At 57.0% G+C, this 12,967-nt stretch overlaps 1 protein-coding gene across 6 annotated transcripts in view; it reads right to left on the minus strand.

The window, feature by feature from the left end:
* Nucleotides 1–12,967, minus strand: part of PER2 (period circadian regulator 2) — a 44,680-nt gene that overhangs the window by 12,200 nt on the left and 19,513 nt on the right. For all 6 annotated transcript variants that reach the window (XR_013363488.1, XM_077869439.1, XM_077869442.1 and 3 more), the window contains 11 exons: nucleotides 10,909–10,960; nucleotides 9,869–10,011; nucleotides 8,151–8,229; nucleotides 4,986–5,092; nucleotides 4,303–4,456; nucleotides 3,927–4,035; nucleotides 3,065–3,190; nucleotides 2,712–2,793; nucleotides 1,289–1,448; nucleotides 1,076–1,200; nucleotides 105–269 (listed from right to left, as the gene is read on the minus strand). Coding sequence is in view for 5 of the 6 variants with exons in the window: in XM_077869439.1 (XP_077725565.1) it covers nucleotides 105–269; nucleotides 1,076–1,200; nucleotides 1,289–1,448; nucleotides 2,712–2,793; nucleotides 3,065–3,190; nucleotides 3,927–4,035; nucleotides 4,303–4,456; nucleotides 4,986–5,092; nucleotides 8,151–8,229; nucleotides 9,869–10,011; nucleotides 10,909–10,960 (1,302 nt within the window). In the remaining variant the exon portion in view is untranslated. The remainder of the gene's footprint in view (nucleotides 1–104; nucleotides 270–1,075; nucleotides 1,201–1,288; nucleotides 1,449–2,711; nucleotides 2,794–3,064; nucleotides 3,191–3,926; nucleotides 4,036–4,302; nucleotides 4,457–4,985; nucleotides 5,093–8,150; nucleotides 8,230–9,868; nucleotides 10,012–10,908; nucleotides 10,961–12,967) is intronic.

Consider the following 12,967-nt stretch of genomic DNA (forward strand, 5'->3'; position numbering starts at 1 on the left):
GGGGCTGGCCACAAGGTATGGCTGCACCTGCCCCGCTTCTTTCTGCACCTGGATTCCTAATTTTTATTGTTAAAATCATATCCTCCAAGAACCAGCAAGCATACCTAGCTCAGGTTGTGGCTTCTTATCACCCACGTGAACAATGGTGCTGCTGTAGCTACACTGGCTGGTGAGGGACACCACACTCTCCGCCTTGCAGGGCAGCGTCAGTGGGGGCAGGTGTGCACTAACCTCGGCGTGGCTATTCACCTTGGTGGGCAACGTGGTGTCTTTATAAGAGAAAATGAACACAGACACAAAATGCAATAAAAGCAAACGGGTGGGATAAGAACCACCACTGTCTACACGGTGCATCAATACCCAAGTGACCCACTCAGCCTGCGCACACCCCGGCACGTGACGGTTTGTCCCCAGGTGTTTATTCACAGGGTAAGGATGGAGAAGAGGAAAGTCTGAAATGGACAGTTACAGTCTTGCAGCCTGAGTCCTCTGAGAGGAGGTGGGTGGTTGGGCAGCTGCAGGTGCTCGGGGTCAGCAGCCTCCGGCCAGGGCCTATGTACAGAGGCCACGCAGGCAGCCAGGAGCCCACCCTCTGCTGGGTGCTCTCCTCCCTGAGGGCTAGGACAGAGGCTGAGCATCACAGCGTGACTGACCAACACTTATGCTCCGTCAGCAATGGGACACCTGGTTTCTGATCCTGGTAAGGACGACCAGCAACACTCACAACGTGTGAGGGGCCTGGGATGTAATCTGGTGGGGTGCACTAACATTCAGAGGCCAGAGCTCCTCCGAGAGACATGGAAACAAGACCTGCCCAAGAATGACAATGTGAGATGCCCCCCAGGCCTCCAGCAGCCCCACCTGATCCTGTCCTCAAAGTCCCAGATCACCTTTACCTGTAGCTGGTAAGAAGGTTGCTAACTTTTGAGCTACTCTGGTCACTTAAATACTGTGTCCTTGAAGCCACGCAAACTTCCTGTGGGAGGGAAGGGGGCTTCTGGCTTTCAGTGACACCTGATCCCGCAGCAAAGCACCTGAGTCACCACACACGGAACAGTGCAAACCAACAAGACACCTGTGGAATGCAGCCCGGGGCTGGCCACTGCCTTTCGCTTGTCGCTGGCCTTCTGGGTCGCCATGTTTCCCGGGAACTCACACTTCCTCTTGAGAGTGGCCGCCTCGCTGCAGCTCTCCAGGTACCTGTGCGGAGGGCCGGAAAGGGCGTCAGGCAACACGGGAGCCCCAAGAGTGCATGAACAACCGAGGCCAGGGACACAAGTGCCCACACCTGATGACGCTGTCCAGGCAGCTGATCTGCTGGTAGGAGCCGGCAGGAGGGTTCTTGCAGCCCAGCTCCTCAGGAGAGCTGCCCGCGGGCAGGCTGGTGCCCGAACTGTCCTTTTCCACGGGGACAGCTTTCATCTGAGCAGGAGAACTACTGTGCATTTCTGAAAAAAGGACAAAATATTTTTGAGTTCACACTTGTTTCCCCCAAAAGAAGATTCTCTATTTAAAAAGCATTTTAATTCTACCTAAAAATAAGGCTGGGGGCTCAGAATAGGATTCACAGCCACAGAAACACAGCGACAGCCAGCTGCTTGGGCAGCCCTGCTGGGCATGTGCTCCTGTGCCATCCCCAGAGGGAACCTGGAGAGAGCTGTCACTAGGGCCAGGGCCTGCTTCCTTCTGGGGCTCGGTGACACTTGGTCCAGGCAAGTGGGTCTGGGACTCAGCAGTGGAAAAGGCCAGTTCTCATTTGAACTCCTGAAACTTTCAGGGGCAGTAAGATTGCAGATTCTCTGTGGTGGATGGGTATTCTCTGTCTCTGGGAGAATCAGTCCTTTCAAATAGGGCCCGGTGGTACAATAATTACGTCTCCAGTGGAGCTGGCTGAGGATGCTTCTCTTGCCCTCTCCGCAGGCACCACATGCTAGTCTCTGAGGGACCCTCAAGGCCAGAGCCATGTCCTGATCACTGGTGTGTCCCCAACACCCACACAGGTTGGAGCATGCAGCATGCCCACTAGGGGCAAAGTGCACACATACCCACATGTCCCAAAGGCCAAAAATCCTGGTGAAGAAGAGGTGCAAGTCAGCCCCAAGTGCAAGGGATAAGTCAGAGCCTACCAGGGGGAGAGGCCTACGGTGCACATATGTGCATACATGCAGAGGAGCTGCGTGAAGCCAGGCAGGAGGCTGCAAAATCACAAGGTGGTGAATTGTGCTCAGGTGGTGGGGAGTGGCTGACAGCCCCCTGTGCCATTGGCTCCCCATGAGTGGGAGGCCCACGAGCAAAGCTGGTGCCGTCCACTTCAGATGCCTCATTCATACACACGAATGCTAGTGGGTTGGCGGGGCAGTTCCCTGGGGTGAGCGTGTGCATGTGCTCACGTGAGTGTAAGCACTGACCCTCTGGCCACGACGTAGAGCAAGGAGGACAGAGGCCGTGGGAGCAGGGATGGACGCCTAGGCAACACCTCGACAGGTGTACAAGGTGCCAGGTACATGCCTGGCGACCAGGGTCAGCAAACTGATGGAGTGAAGGCCCACACTGCCCTGCATCAGCACAGGGGCGGGCTGCTGCACAATGGAGGGGACACAGCACGCTCCAAAGGTCAATACCCTGCCATCCGGAGCTAGAGTCAAACCAGGTTCCCCTTGCCATCCTGCCACACTGAGATTTTATTAAGGAAATGGAGAGACTGTTTTTACCTGCAACAGATTTTTCCTTTTGTTCTCCAGATTCACCAGGATGACTTTTGTTTTTGACGCTGCTGCCATTTTTACAAATTTCCTTGAGAAGAAAAAAAGGAACATGTTATTCCCCGTGAAAGAGCGAGTTCTGAAGGAGAAATCTGGACAAGGCAGGGCTAGAGAAGACATGCTTGGCCATCTGAAGACCACAGAGCCAAGTGGCAGGTTATGTTTTTATGACGTCTTCACTCTTGCTTGATTTTTGGCAGCTTCCCCCCTTAGAGTGTAGAGTAAGGCCCGAGTGAGCAGGTTCAGAGAGCAAGAGGCACCATCCCCCCGGGGACAGGGACAGACGGGCAGGAGGGACTTACGGTCCTCCGTTGGCGGGAGTCCTCGTGACCATTGCTGTCGCTGGAGGAGGTCTGGCTCATGAGGTGTTCATGGGACCCGTTGCTGCCCAGGCTCCCGTAGCCACTGGAGCCGCTGTGGGGCACAGGCTGGGGAGACAGCAGATGGGAAGGCCTCAGACGCAGCTAGGGGTGCAGCTGGTGCTGCGGGGTTAGCGACCCCTGACCCCCTGACATGCCTGGGTTGCAGAGGGGCTGCAACCTGCCCAGCGTGCTGGGTGATGACAAGGTGGGGCCGGGCTGGCACTCAGGGCCAGGCTGAGGGGAGCACCCCAGTCCCAGTCACCAAAGACTCCCTGGGAGAGGATTCCTTCAACCCTTTCCCTCAGCTCACCTGGGCCAGTCTGGGTTCTATCCCAGGGTTTTAGAAATAAAAAGAGGCACACTGCGGTTTGGCCGTGGTCTAAGGAGAGGGAGGAGCAGAGCTGCCCAGCTGGGGCCTGGTGCTCATGTTAAGTCTTCTTGGGTGCTGTGTCCACAGGAACAGGGGAAAGGTGTGCTCATGGCCCCCAGGTCCCAGCACGGTGACCCTGTGGGGGACCACGGGTGGGCAGGCAGCATGGCTGGGGGGGATCTCAGGTGAGTCCTTCAGCCTCTTGCCCAGGGCTGCAGTGCAGACACAGCACCCCAACTACGCAAGGGGGGACGCTGCCCCCAACTATACAAGCTGTAGGTGTGCAGGGCCCAGACCATGGGCACCAGGGTGCAGGGTGGAGCAGGATGGAACGAGAGGAGCCTGAGAAGGAGGGATGGGCACCCCGGGTCTCTGGGCAGCTCCTGGCCACTTGCACAGGGGGACAGGAGGGCGTGCAGGGAGCGTACTCACCTGTAGGAGCAGCCGGTGGATCTGCTCTGTGAGCTCCTGAATGCTGGGGTGCTGGTCCTTCTCCTCCACGAGCGATGGAGCCGAGAACACATCCTCATTCAATGGGCCCCTGTCGGTGTTCATTTGTCTGTTAGTTGGGCTCCATGTTGCACACCTGGGCTGGGCTTGCCTCCTCCCTGCAGACCCCTGGGCTGCTCCCTGCCCACCACTACCTCCTCCCTCCCGCTCCTGGCTCCGCCTGCATGAGGTCTCTCCCACCTGGGGGTACGGGTATGTAGCAGGAGGTGGCTTGGGTTCTGGTCACTCAGTCCTGCCCCATGCCACCTGCTGGTGGGGAGGGAGGCCCCGAGCTGCGCCGGGGACTGGGAGCACTCACACCCTGACTCTGTGTCTGCCAATGATGAAGGAGATTTTTCTGCTCCACGGGTTGATGAAGCTGGACCAGCTGGTGTCCAGGGTGACGTACTCGCCGTTCCGGGCTCGGAACCGAATGGGAGAATAGTCGAAGGGCTGCCCACCGGACTGCACGACTGGGAGAGTTAGAGCAGCGTGGGCGTGAGGACAAGCGCCGGGTGCTCTCGGGAGGGGGAGAGCCAAGGGCTGGTCCATTCTGGAACTGGCTCCGAGCTTCCAGAGATGCCAACCCCCACACCCTGCTTTCAATTGTCCACGATGGACTATTTCCAGAAGGACCACCACATGCTTCAGGACACACATCTCTGCTGGCCTTGACGGGTCCCCTCCAGGGGGTGCTCAGTGTCCCATGTCTGTGGGGCTGGGCTCGGCAGGGACGTGTGTTATCCAGTCTCCTGGCCTGGTCAGCACCTCTGCTGCCACAGCTGAGCCTGCCCCCCCACCCCCCCACCTGCCAGGGAAGCCAACAGTCACAGCTGGATTCCAAAGATTGAGGCCCCACAAAGGGATCCACAGACATGACTACATCGACTGTCAGAGCTAGGCCCAGGCAGGGCCAGGGCACCCACCCCCACATGCTGCTAACCGATTTGACCCGTCTCAACTGGGTGCTGATCTCAGGATGACCATGAAAGTGGGACCTACTCTTTTTGTGGACGGTGACCATCAAAGGCCTGTCACCAGGGTGAAGCCGCACGAGCACGGGGGTCTCGATGAGGTCCTGAGGTAGGTAGCCCAGGAGGGGGACCGCCCTGCAAGGCAAGCATGCACCCTTCATTGAGCATGCAGGAGTTCGGCTGCAGCTCCCACCCAGGCGGGGCAGCAGACCACCTCCAAGAACCCTCTTGCTCACTAGGAAAAAGAGATAGACTCCAAATTGCCCCAAGATCGAGGTTTGGGGATGAGGCTAACAGAGAACCAGTCTTGCAGTTACTCAGCAAACGAAAGCTCGCAGCCTCCCGAGGGGCTGATAGGAAACAAGGCCCTACAAGGCCCAGCCCCGGGCAGGCTGAGGGCCTTAGCATCGGCTTAGCTCCCAAGAGAATAAAACAGACAGTTTTTGCCGTTCCTCTCTTAAGATCTTTCCTTTCTTTGTGTCATTTTTAAGTTCCGCCAGAAGCGGCTGGCATGGCCTTTTTAAACTAGTTTTTCCTGGACTCTGCACAACCCTGTGTGTGCGCCTCTTTTCCAACACCCGAGGGTTCTCTTTTCCTATTACTTTGGCCACCACGTCTAGTCCTGAGGAGCCACCCACAGGCTGGGTGCCTTGGCTCTGTCCTGTTGGGTCTGCTGCAGCTCTTACTCTACCCTCTGGGAGGACGTCTGGGGGTGAACTCCCCGGGGTCCCTTCTGCCTCTGCATCCAGCTTCCTCCACAGCTCAGCCCTGCCCCCTCTTCCAAGTGCAGCCTCTCAGCCTCCCCCTGGAGGCCAGTCTACTTGCACATGAACTGGTTCCTCAAACTCTTCTGCTCTAGCAGAAGGACGCTCTCCAAGTCTTTAGAGCGAAGCTTGCTTGCTCCCAGAAGGGAACTTGCTTGTGGCCCAGGGTCATTATTTTGTTTTCTCCTCCTGCTCCAAAATACACTCTTGCCAGGCCTTGTGATTTCCTTGATGGGACAGTAGGTACAGAATGTTCCTGGTGCCCTTCCAGGTCAAGGTTTGGCAGGGAGAGGGGGGAAGGGGGGAAGGAGGGAGGAGGGAGGGGAAAGAGGAGAGGAAGAAGAGGAAGAGGGAAGGGAGGAGGAAGAGGGAAGGGAGGAGGAAGAGCAGGAGGAAGAGGAGGGGGAATGGGAGGGGGGAAGGAGGAGGGGAGTGGCAGGAGGAAGAGGAGGGGAAAGGGAGGAGGAAGGAGGAGGGGGAGGGGGAAGGGAGGAGGAAGGTGGGGAGGAGGAACAGCAGTAAGAGAAGGAAGAGGAGGAGGAGCAGGAGGAAGAGGGGAAGGGAGGGGGGAGGAGGAAGAGGGGAAGCAGGAGGAAGGAAGAGGAGGGGGAAGGGAGGAGGGAGGAGGAAGAGGGGGAGCAGGAGGAAGGAAGAGGAGGGGAAGGGAGGAGGAAGGTGGGGAGGAGGATCAGCAGTAAGAGGAGGAAGAGGAGGGGAAGGGAGGAGGGGGAGCAAGAGGAAGAGGAGGGGGAAGGGAGCAGGAAGGAGGAGGAGGAGGAGCAGGAGAGAGAGGAGGGGAGGGAGGAGGGGAAGCAGGAGGAAGAGGAGGAGGGAGGGGAAGGGAGGAGGGTGAGCAGGAGGAAGAGAATGGGGAATGAGAGGAGGGTGGAGGAGGAGGGGAGCAGCAGGAGGAAGAGGATGGGGAAGGGAGGAGGAAGGAGGAGGAGGGGAAGGGAGGAGGGTGGAAGAGAGGACGGGAAAGGAGCAGGAAGGAGGAGGAGGGGCTGCAGGAGGAAGAGGAAGAGAAGGGAGGAGGAAGGAGAAGGGGGAAGGGAGGAGGGAGGAAGGAGAGGGAGGAGGGGGAAGGGAGGAGGAGGAGGGGAGGGAGGAGGGCAAGCAGGAAAAAGAGGAGGGGAAGGGAGGAGGGAGGAGGAAGAAGGGGAGCAGGAGGAAGGAAGAGGAGGGGAAGGGAGGAGGAAGGTGGGGAGGAGTCCTGGCCACCTGCCCAGCTGTCCTGGGCTCTGCGGCTGGGCTCCCCACAGGGCTTTGCTAAGGCCGCTCCTGGCTCCTCCACAGACCCTCCGCCCTCCACCCCCTCCACCCTCCCCAGCCGCTCACTCCTGCACGCGAGTGCCCCCTGCGTGGGCCCCTGTGTGGGCCGCGTTCTCAGGCTTCTGGAGGAATAAATCATGGTCCTGGGTTTGCTTTATGAATGGGGCCCCCAGGGCCCACCCTCCGGGACCCTGCTGGGCAGGGCCGGGTGCGGCCCGGAAACCTGCACCGTGAACCCTGATGCTCCGGTGGTTCTGCCGCGGCCGGAGCAGGAGGCCAATGGTTCCCTGGCTGCCTGCGAGTAGCTCTTCCCCAGGGTGGCACCTGGTGGCCGCGGGCCAGGCGCGGGCAGTGGGGTAGACTGGATCCCCGACAGCACCTGTGGAGGCCACCCTGGCCACCCTGGCACTTCTAGGCCCTCCTCCCGTGGGTCTTCCAAGGAAAGTTCCTCCCCATGACCCCCCGCAGCCAGCAGTATTTTCTGTTTCACGCAGGAGCAGCTGGGGGAAGGCGCTCGGCGGGCTGCGGCTGCCGCAGCCGGATCCCTCTCAGGACGCAGTGCTCCCGACTCCAAGAAACGCCATCGGCACCAGCTATGGCCCGTTGGTGGGAGACGGAGCGAAGCTCTGGGTGCGAAGGGAGGTGATCCCCGGGGCCGGTCTGTGGCACCCAGGCCAGCAGACGCCTTTCCGCTGGGATCCTGCGACGGCGTCTCCAGCTTCCACCCCAACACCGTCCCAGCACACCTTCCCTGGCTGTAACCTCCTTTACTCACGTGAGATTATGAACTGAGTTTAAACAGGATAATAAAGACAGACTCAATTAGAATGATTACCAGGTGCTCCCCGGAATGCCCCATTTACACAATGCTCATCTCCCAGGAGGGTTTTAGGGCAATTCCAGGATGATTTCATTGCCAAAGGTTCAACATTCTGGTGAATTATCACGTAAGTAAAACCAAGATGCAGCCTTCGCTTTAGCTACGCAGCTTCAACGTCCAAAACATGAAAATTCATTGAGCTTTACTGAATTGCCATTAAGCAACCGCCGAGATCATGATGAAACGCTAAATATCACGTGATCGCGTCTGCTGCCTCCAAGCCAAGCCAAGTGCAAGAGGCGCGTGCTGGCCGAGAGGCCGGCGTCACCGTACTTACCTTTCATCCACGTCCTGGAACAAACAATTTGGTGTATGTGTGGTCGTAAAAATTCTCTTTTCAGGAGGAATTCTAGGGGCTGAAAGAAGAGAATTTTACACAAGTTTCTGATTCTAAGAAATAACACGCCTGATGCAGTCATGATACAGACACTAGAAAATACCACATAGATTCAGAGCGATGGGCAGCTAAGGAAGGAAATTCAGACATGGACCTGAAGCACAGAGCCCGCCGCATCGGGATCAGGGCCGACCCTATGCTGGGCGACCGCCAGCCGGCCTTCCCAACTTTTTGTGGACAGGTTTAGTCTAGAAAGCTAAGAATTGGCACATTAACAGAACCACGTGCTGATGCATAGGCTTTTCTCAGCAAAATCATGCTGGGAGGCCAAATTCATGATTTTTAAGATCCGACGAGAGTGAGCTGAACAAACTGTTTTTATTCAGATTCAAAATTCTCAGCAAATATCATTGTGCTGGGGACTTCATAGATTCCAGGGTGGGTGAAGTTGATAGAGTAATTTGCAGAAAGGAAATCATACGTCCAGGATTTTTCCTTCAGCCACCAAATTCATGCACAGAACATTCAGAATTCCAGAGCCTCATTCCTGAAGGAGACTCAGGTCGTTTCGAGGAGTAACATGTTGAAATCTCAGTAACCTAAGTCTTTATTGAATATTTGGAAGAGAACATTCTATAATCTCTATGGAAGAACCCACCAAACATCTGAAAGAGGGCCACGTACCTAAGACACTTCCCCTAGTTTTAAGAAATACCTTCTTACAGCGTGACCTCATTAACCCCTGAGACAAGGTGAGGAGCACAGTGGGACGTGGCCTAAAGCGGATCCCTGTGGATCAGTAGCTACACATGGCGACTGCTCTCTGAGAATTCTGCAGCCCCGTGGCTGGCTGAGTGACCAGGGTGAGGAACTTGGGCTCCTGGCCAGGTACTGCAGCTGGTTCGGCACAAGGACCATGTCATGAGGCAGTTCAGGAGGAGGTCGGCACCAGAAGGACAGAATCGGGGCGGCAAAGTGCCTTGGGGCCCTCTGGGCTTCAAGGGAAAACCCAGTTTTGGGGAGTTTTTGGGGAAAGGGTGCCCTGAGAAGCTAGCAGGACCAGGGATGGACAGCCGGTGGGATCAGTGTGCTGTGGTGATGGCCTTCTAGGGCGAGGAAGGGCGGAAAGCAGGTGCAAAGCCAGGGTGTTGGGCAGTCAACCAGCCTGCAGAAGCCAGTGCCCATGGGGGTGGAAACGCAGTGGGAGGTAGGATGCACCCAGGTGGGGAAGCAGGAAGGTCAGCACTTCATCTCTTGGGAGGGGAACGGCTTGGTTCTGAGCAGGCAGTGGTGTGTCTGCACCTTCCAGGCGTGGGGGTGCATGGGGGAGGCAGGGGCTGGGGGACCTGGACCATCGGGCCATTCTCACTACTCAGATGGAAGGCAGAGGCTGGGAAAGGGGAAGGCACTCTCGGCCACAGCAGTGGCCTGGTCACGGTGGGAGATGCCGGCACCCAGACCCTTTCAGGAGGTGGTACGGCAGGGGCTACAGGGAGGCCCAGGTGACAAAGGTGGGTGTGCCCTAGAGGGAGACAGACGCCCTGCCCAAGGCTGGCGGAGAGGCCAGCCTTTCTGACGTTAGGTCTGAACCAGGGGAGTCACTGGGGAGCCAGACGGAGACCGTGCCCCACGCCGCCCACCCCGGGCTGGGCGGTTACCTTCGTAGCCTGAGTGCACTCTCTCTGCCAGCAGCACGCAGCACAGCTGGCTCCCGGCGCCCTGCTGCTCCCGCACCTTGACCAGGTAAGGAGTCATACGGAACGGGTGGTAGCGAATCTCGTTCTCGTGGTTTTTCCCAACACTGTGGAGGAAGGCCCGGTCAGAGGTTTGGACTTATGACAGAGGACCCGTCATTTATTGCCGGTCACCTCTCCCCCCGCAGCGGCTGTTATGATAGCGGTCCTTCTACTTGCTGTACGGCAGCCTGAGAAACGGAGCCAGGCTCCTCGCCTGGGGCCCCGGGCCAAGCTGGAGACGCTGCCCCGGGTCTGCGGGCCGTGCTTCTCCCCCACTCGCCCAATTTCCACGACATTAAGGGTCGATCAAAGAGTGAGCAGCCCCGGGGCAGTGAGAGGTCTTCCAAGAGCCCTTCTCTGGAGTAATGTGCAGTTCAATTGAGGAAAAAGACATCGCTTCAACAGTGAGGTCCCAGCCCCAGCTTCTCTGAGTGCCAGTCGTGGCGGGGTCACTCCTGACACTGCAGCCGGACGTTCAAAACAAGTCACCTTGTTTTGGGCCAAAAGCCTGCTGGGAGAGCTGTGGACTCTCCTTGGAAAAATGCACATTTGAGCTAAAGGCTGCATGTGCTCTTGGGGTCCCCAGACCCTGGGGCACACGCCTTCTCAGTAAAGGGCTCTCGGGCGGTTTCCCAGGTGAAGGACACCGAGTCCAGGCTGCTCAGGCTCTCCATGTGGCGCCCTGAGGTCATCCCAGTGCTGACTGTGCTCCTCAACGCCCTGGGCACAGTTAAAATTCAGCTTGTCAAACTGGTGTTTTCACACAGACTTTTGAGAAATATGCGCCCTGTGTGGCAGGGGCAGAGAGCTTATACCCTGAAGAACAGGGGTGCAGAAGGGCACAGGGGGTCACGGCACACCAACAACCGGGGGGGAGCACTCCCACATCTCCTCAACCTCGCAAGAAGTGCTCAGGAGAAAACGTGCCCTCACCAACTCTGCAACACCCATCGCGGGCTTACCTGACACGGCAGAAGAAAGATTTCTCCTCCATACATTCTTGAGTAAATGAATCTAAGAGAGAGAGTCCAGAGTCACCCATCCCACTGCACGACACAGCACAGACAGCGCTCTGTCTCCCCCAGGCTACAGACAAGCAGGGAATCAAGAGTCAGGGCGTGAATGCCTATTTACGGGAGCACAGAGCGAAGCCCTTAGAGATCACTCATTACGGTTCTGACTACAAGCAAACATACTTCATGAGTATAGCACACACCAAATTATGAAATGCTAAAAGCTCACCACCAGAAGTTTACCAGTTTTTTTTTTTTTAAAGATTTTATTTATTTATTCATGAGAGACACAGAGAGAAGCAGGCTCCCTGCGGGGAGCCCGACGTGGGACTCGATCCTGGGACCCCTGGGGTCACGCCCTGAGCCAAAGGCAGATGTTCAACCACTGAGCCCCCCCAGGCGCCCCAGAAGTTTACCAGTTTTGAAATGGTTCATAAACTGCTACAAACACACCAACTAATTAAGAATTGAACTCTGGGAGACATACTTACAGGCAGAATTTTTGCAAGTAAAGCCCTAAGCATTTCAACCTATGACTTTGGGAGGGGAGGGGTATTCAGTTCTGACAGAAGCAACTTAGGTCATTTCAAAGCTTATATCAAATTTCTCTGCTAAAATATTAACCTACTTTGAAATCTGAAACACTTAGCAGAAACATGACGTCACATGGTGGCATCATCAGAGATGAGGGAATGGCGTTTTCCACATTTATTTCTTATAAAAGAAATCTTTGATGTTCATCTTTTATATAAAGTTTCCTCTATCCAAAAGAAAGAGGAAAAGCAAGAAATCACTAGTTAGAGAAAGTGGTATAAAGTTACCAGCCGGGAAAGGCCTTAGAGGAGTCACCTGGTCCTTCTTTTTTATTCAGATAAAAATTCAGTGGAAACCATGCCAGGGAGATGGTGCCAGTCTGTTCATGCTGTAAACTCGCGTGTGGAGTGAGGTCCGTTCCACTCAGTGGACCCACCCTATGGGTCCTCATGACACACACTGCAAGCTTCAGGGACCTCACTGGACAGTTCCTGGGTGGGAATTCTGGGAGAAGGCAGGTGACTCTCTGTTTAAAACCAAGAGCAAGGAATATCTCCTCTTTTCATGAGTCAGCCATAAGCAAACTCCCAGGTTTGTTAAGAAAGTACAGCCAGGGAACTACGGTGCTGGTGCTGGTGCTGGTGGAGGTGGAGTTAAGGTGGAGGTGGTGGTGGTAGTGGTGGTGGTGGAGGTGGAGGTGGAGGTGGAGGTGCAGGAGGAGGTGGAGGTGGTGGTGGTCGAGGAGGAGGTGGAGGTGCAGAAGGAGGTGGAGGTGGTGGTGGAGGTGGAGGAGGAGGTGGAGGAGGAGGTGGTGGAAGAGGAGGAGGTGGAGGTAGTGGTGGAGGTGGAGGTGGAGGTGGAGTTAAGGTAGAGGTGGAGGTGGTGGTGGTATTGGTGGTGGTGGTGGAGGTGGAGGAGGAGGAGGAGGAGGAGGAGGAGGAGGAGGAGGAGGTAGAGGAGGAAGAGGAGGAGGAGGTGGAGATGGAGGAAGAGGAGGAGGTGGAGATGGAGGAGGAGGAGGAGGCAGTGGCAGCCCGGCCAGCTGACTGGGAGCAGGAGGAGATGGGAGGAGGAGAGGGGCCCACACTCCAGCGGGGAGCAGGGCTGAGGAGCATTTGATGTGAGCAGAGATGCTGACCCCCGAGCCAAAGGGAACCGGGAACCAGTTCCGGGTGACGTGGCCCGGGCAGCCTCCTGCTGCATCACGACCCAGGTCCCGGCCGTCTGGGGTGCCTCCTGGTCCCCCTGTTTCCCATCATTTCTCCTGACTGCTCTGCATTTCAGCTTCAGCTCCGAGCCACTGGAGGCCTGAGGGCGGGCGGGCAGACGCTGCAAGAGTCCCCACCAAGGGGCTTCTGGGGGCCGCCCAGGGTTGCAGGACGTGCCTGCGCTGCTGGGGCCTCCCAGGGCCCGGCCCGGCTCCTGCAGAGACTGGTCTGGTCACCCACCCCGCCCTGCCCCCACTACGTGCAAG

This window comes from Canis aureus, chromosome 24 (assembly GCF_053574225.1).
Source record: "Canis aureus isolate CA01 chromosome 24, VMU_Caureus_v.1.0, whole genome shotgun sequence".
Lineage (NCBI taxonomy): Eukaryota > Metazoa > Chordata > Mammalia > Carnivora > Canidae > Canis > Canis aureus.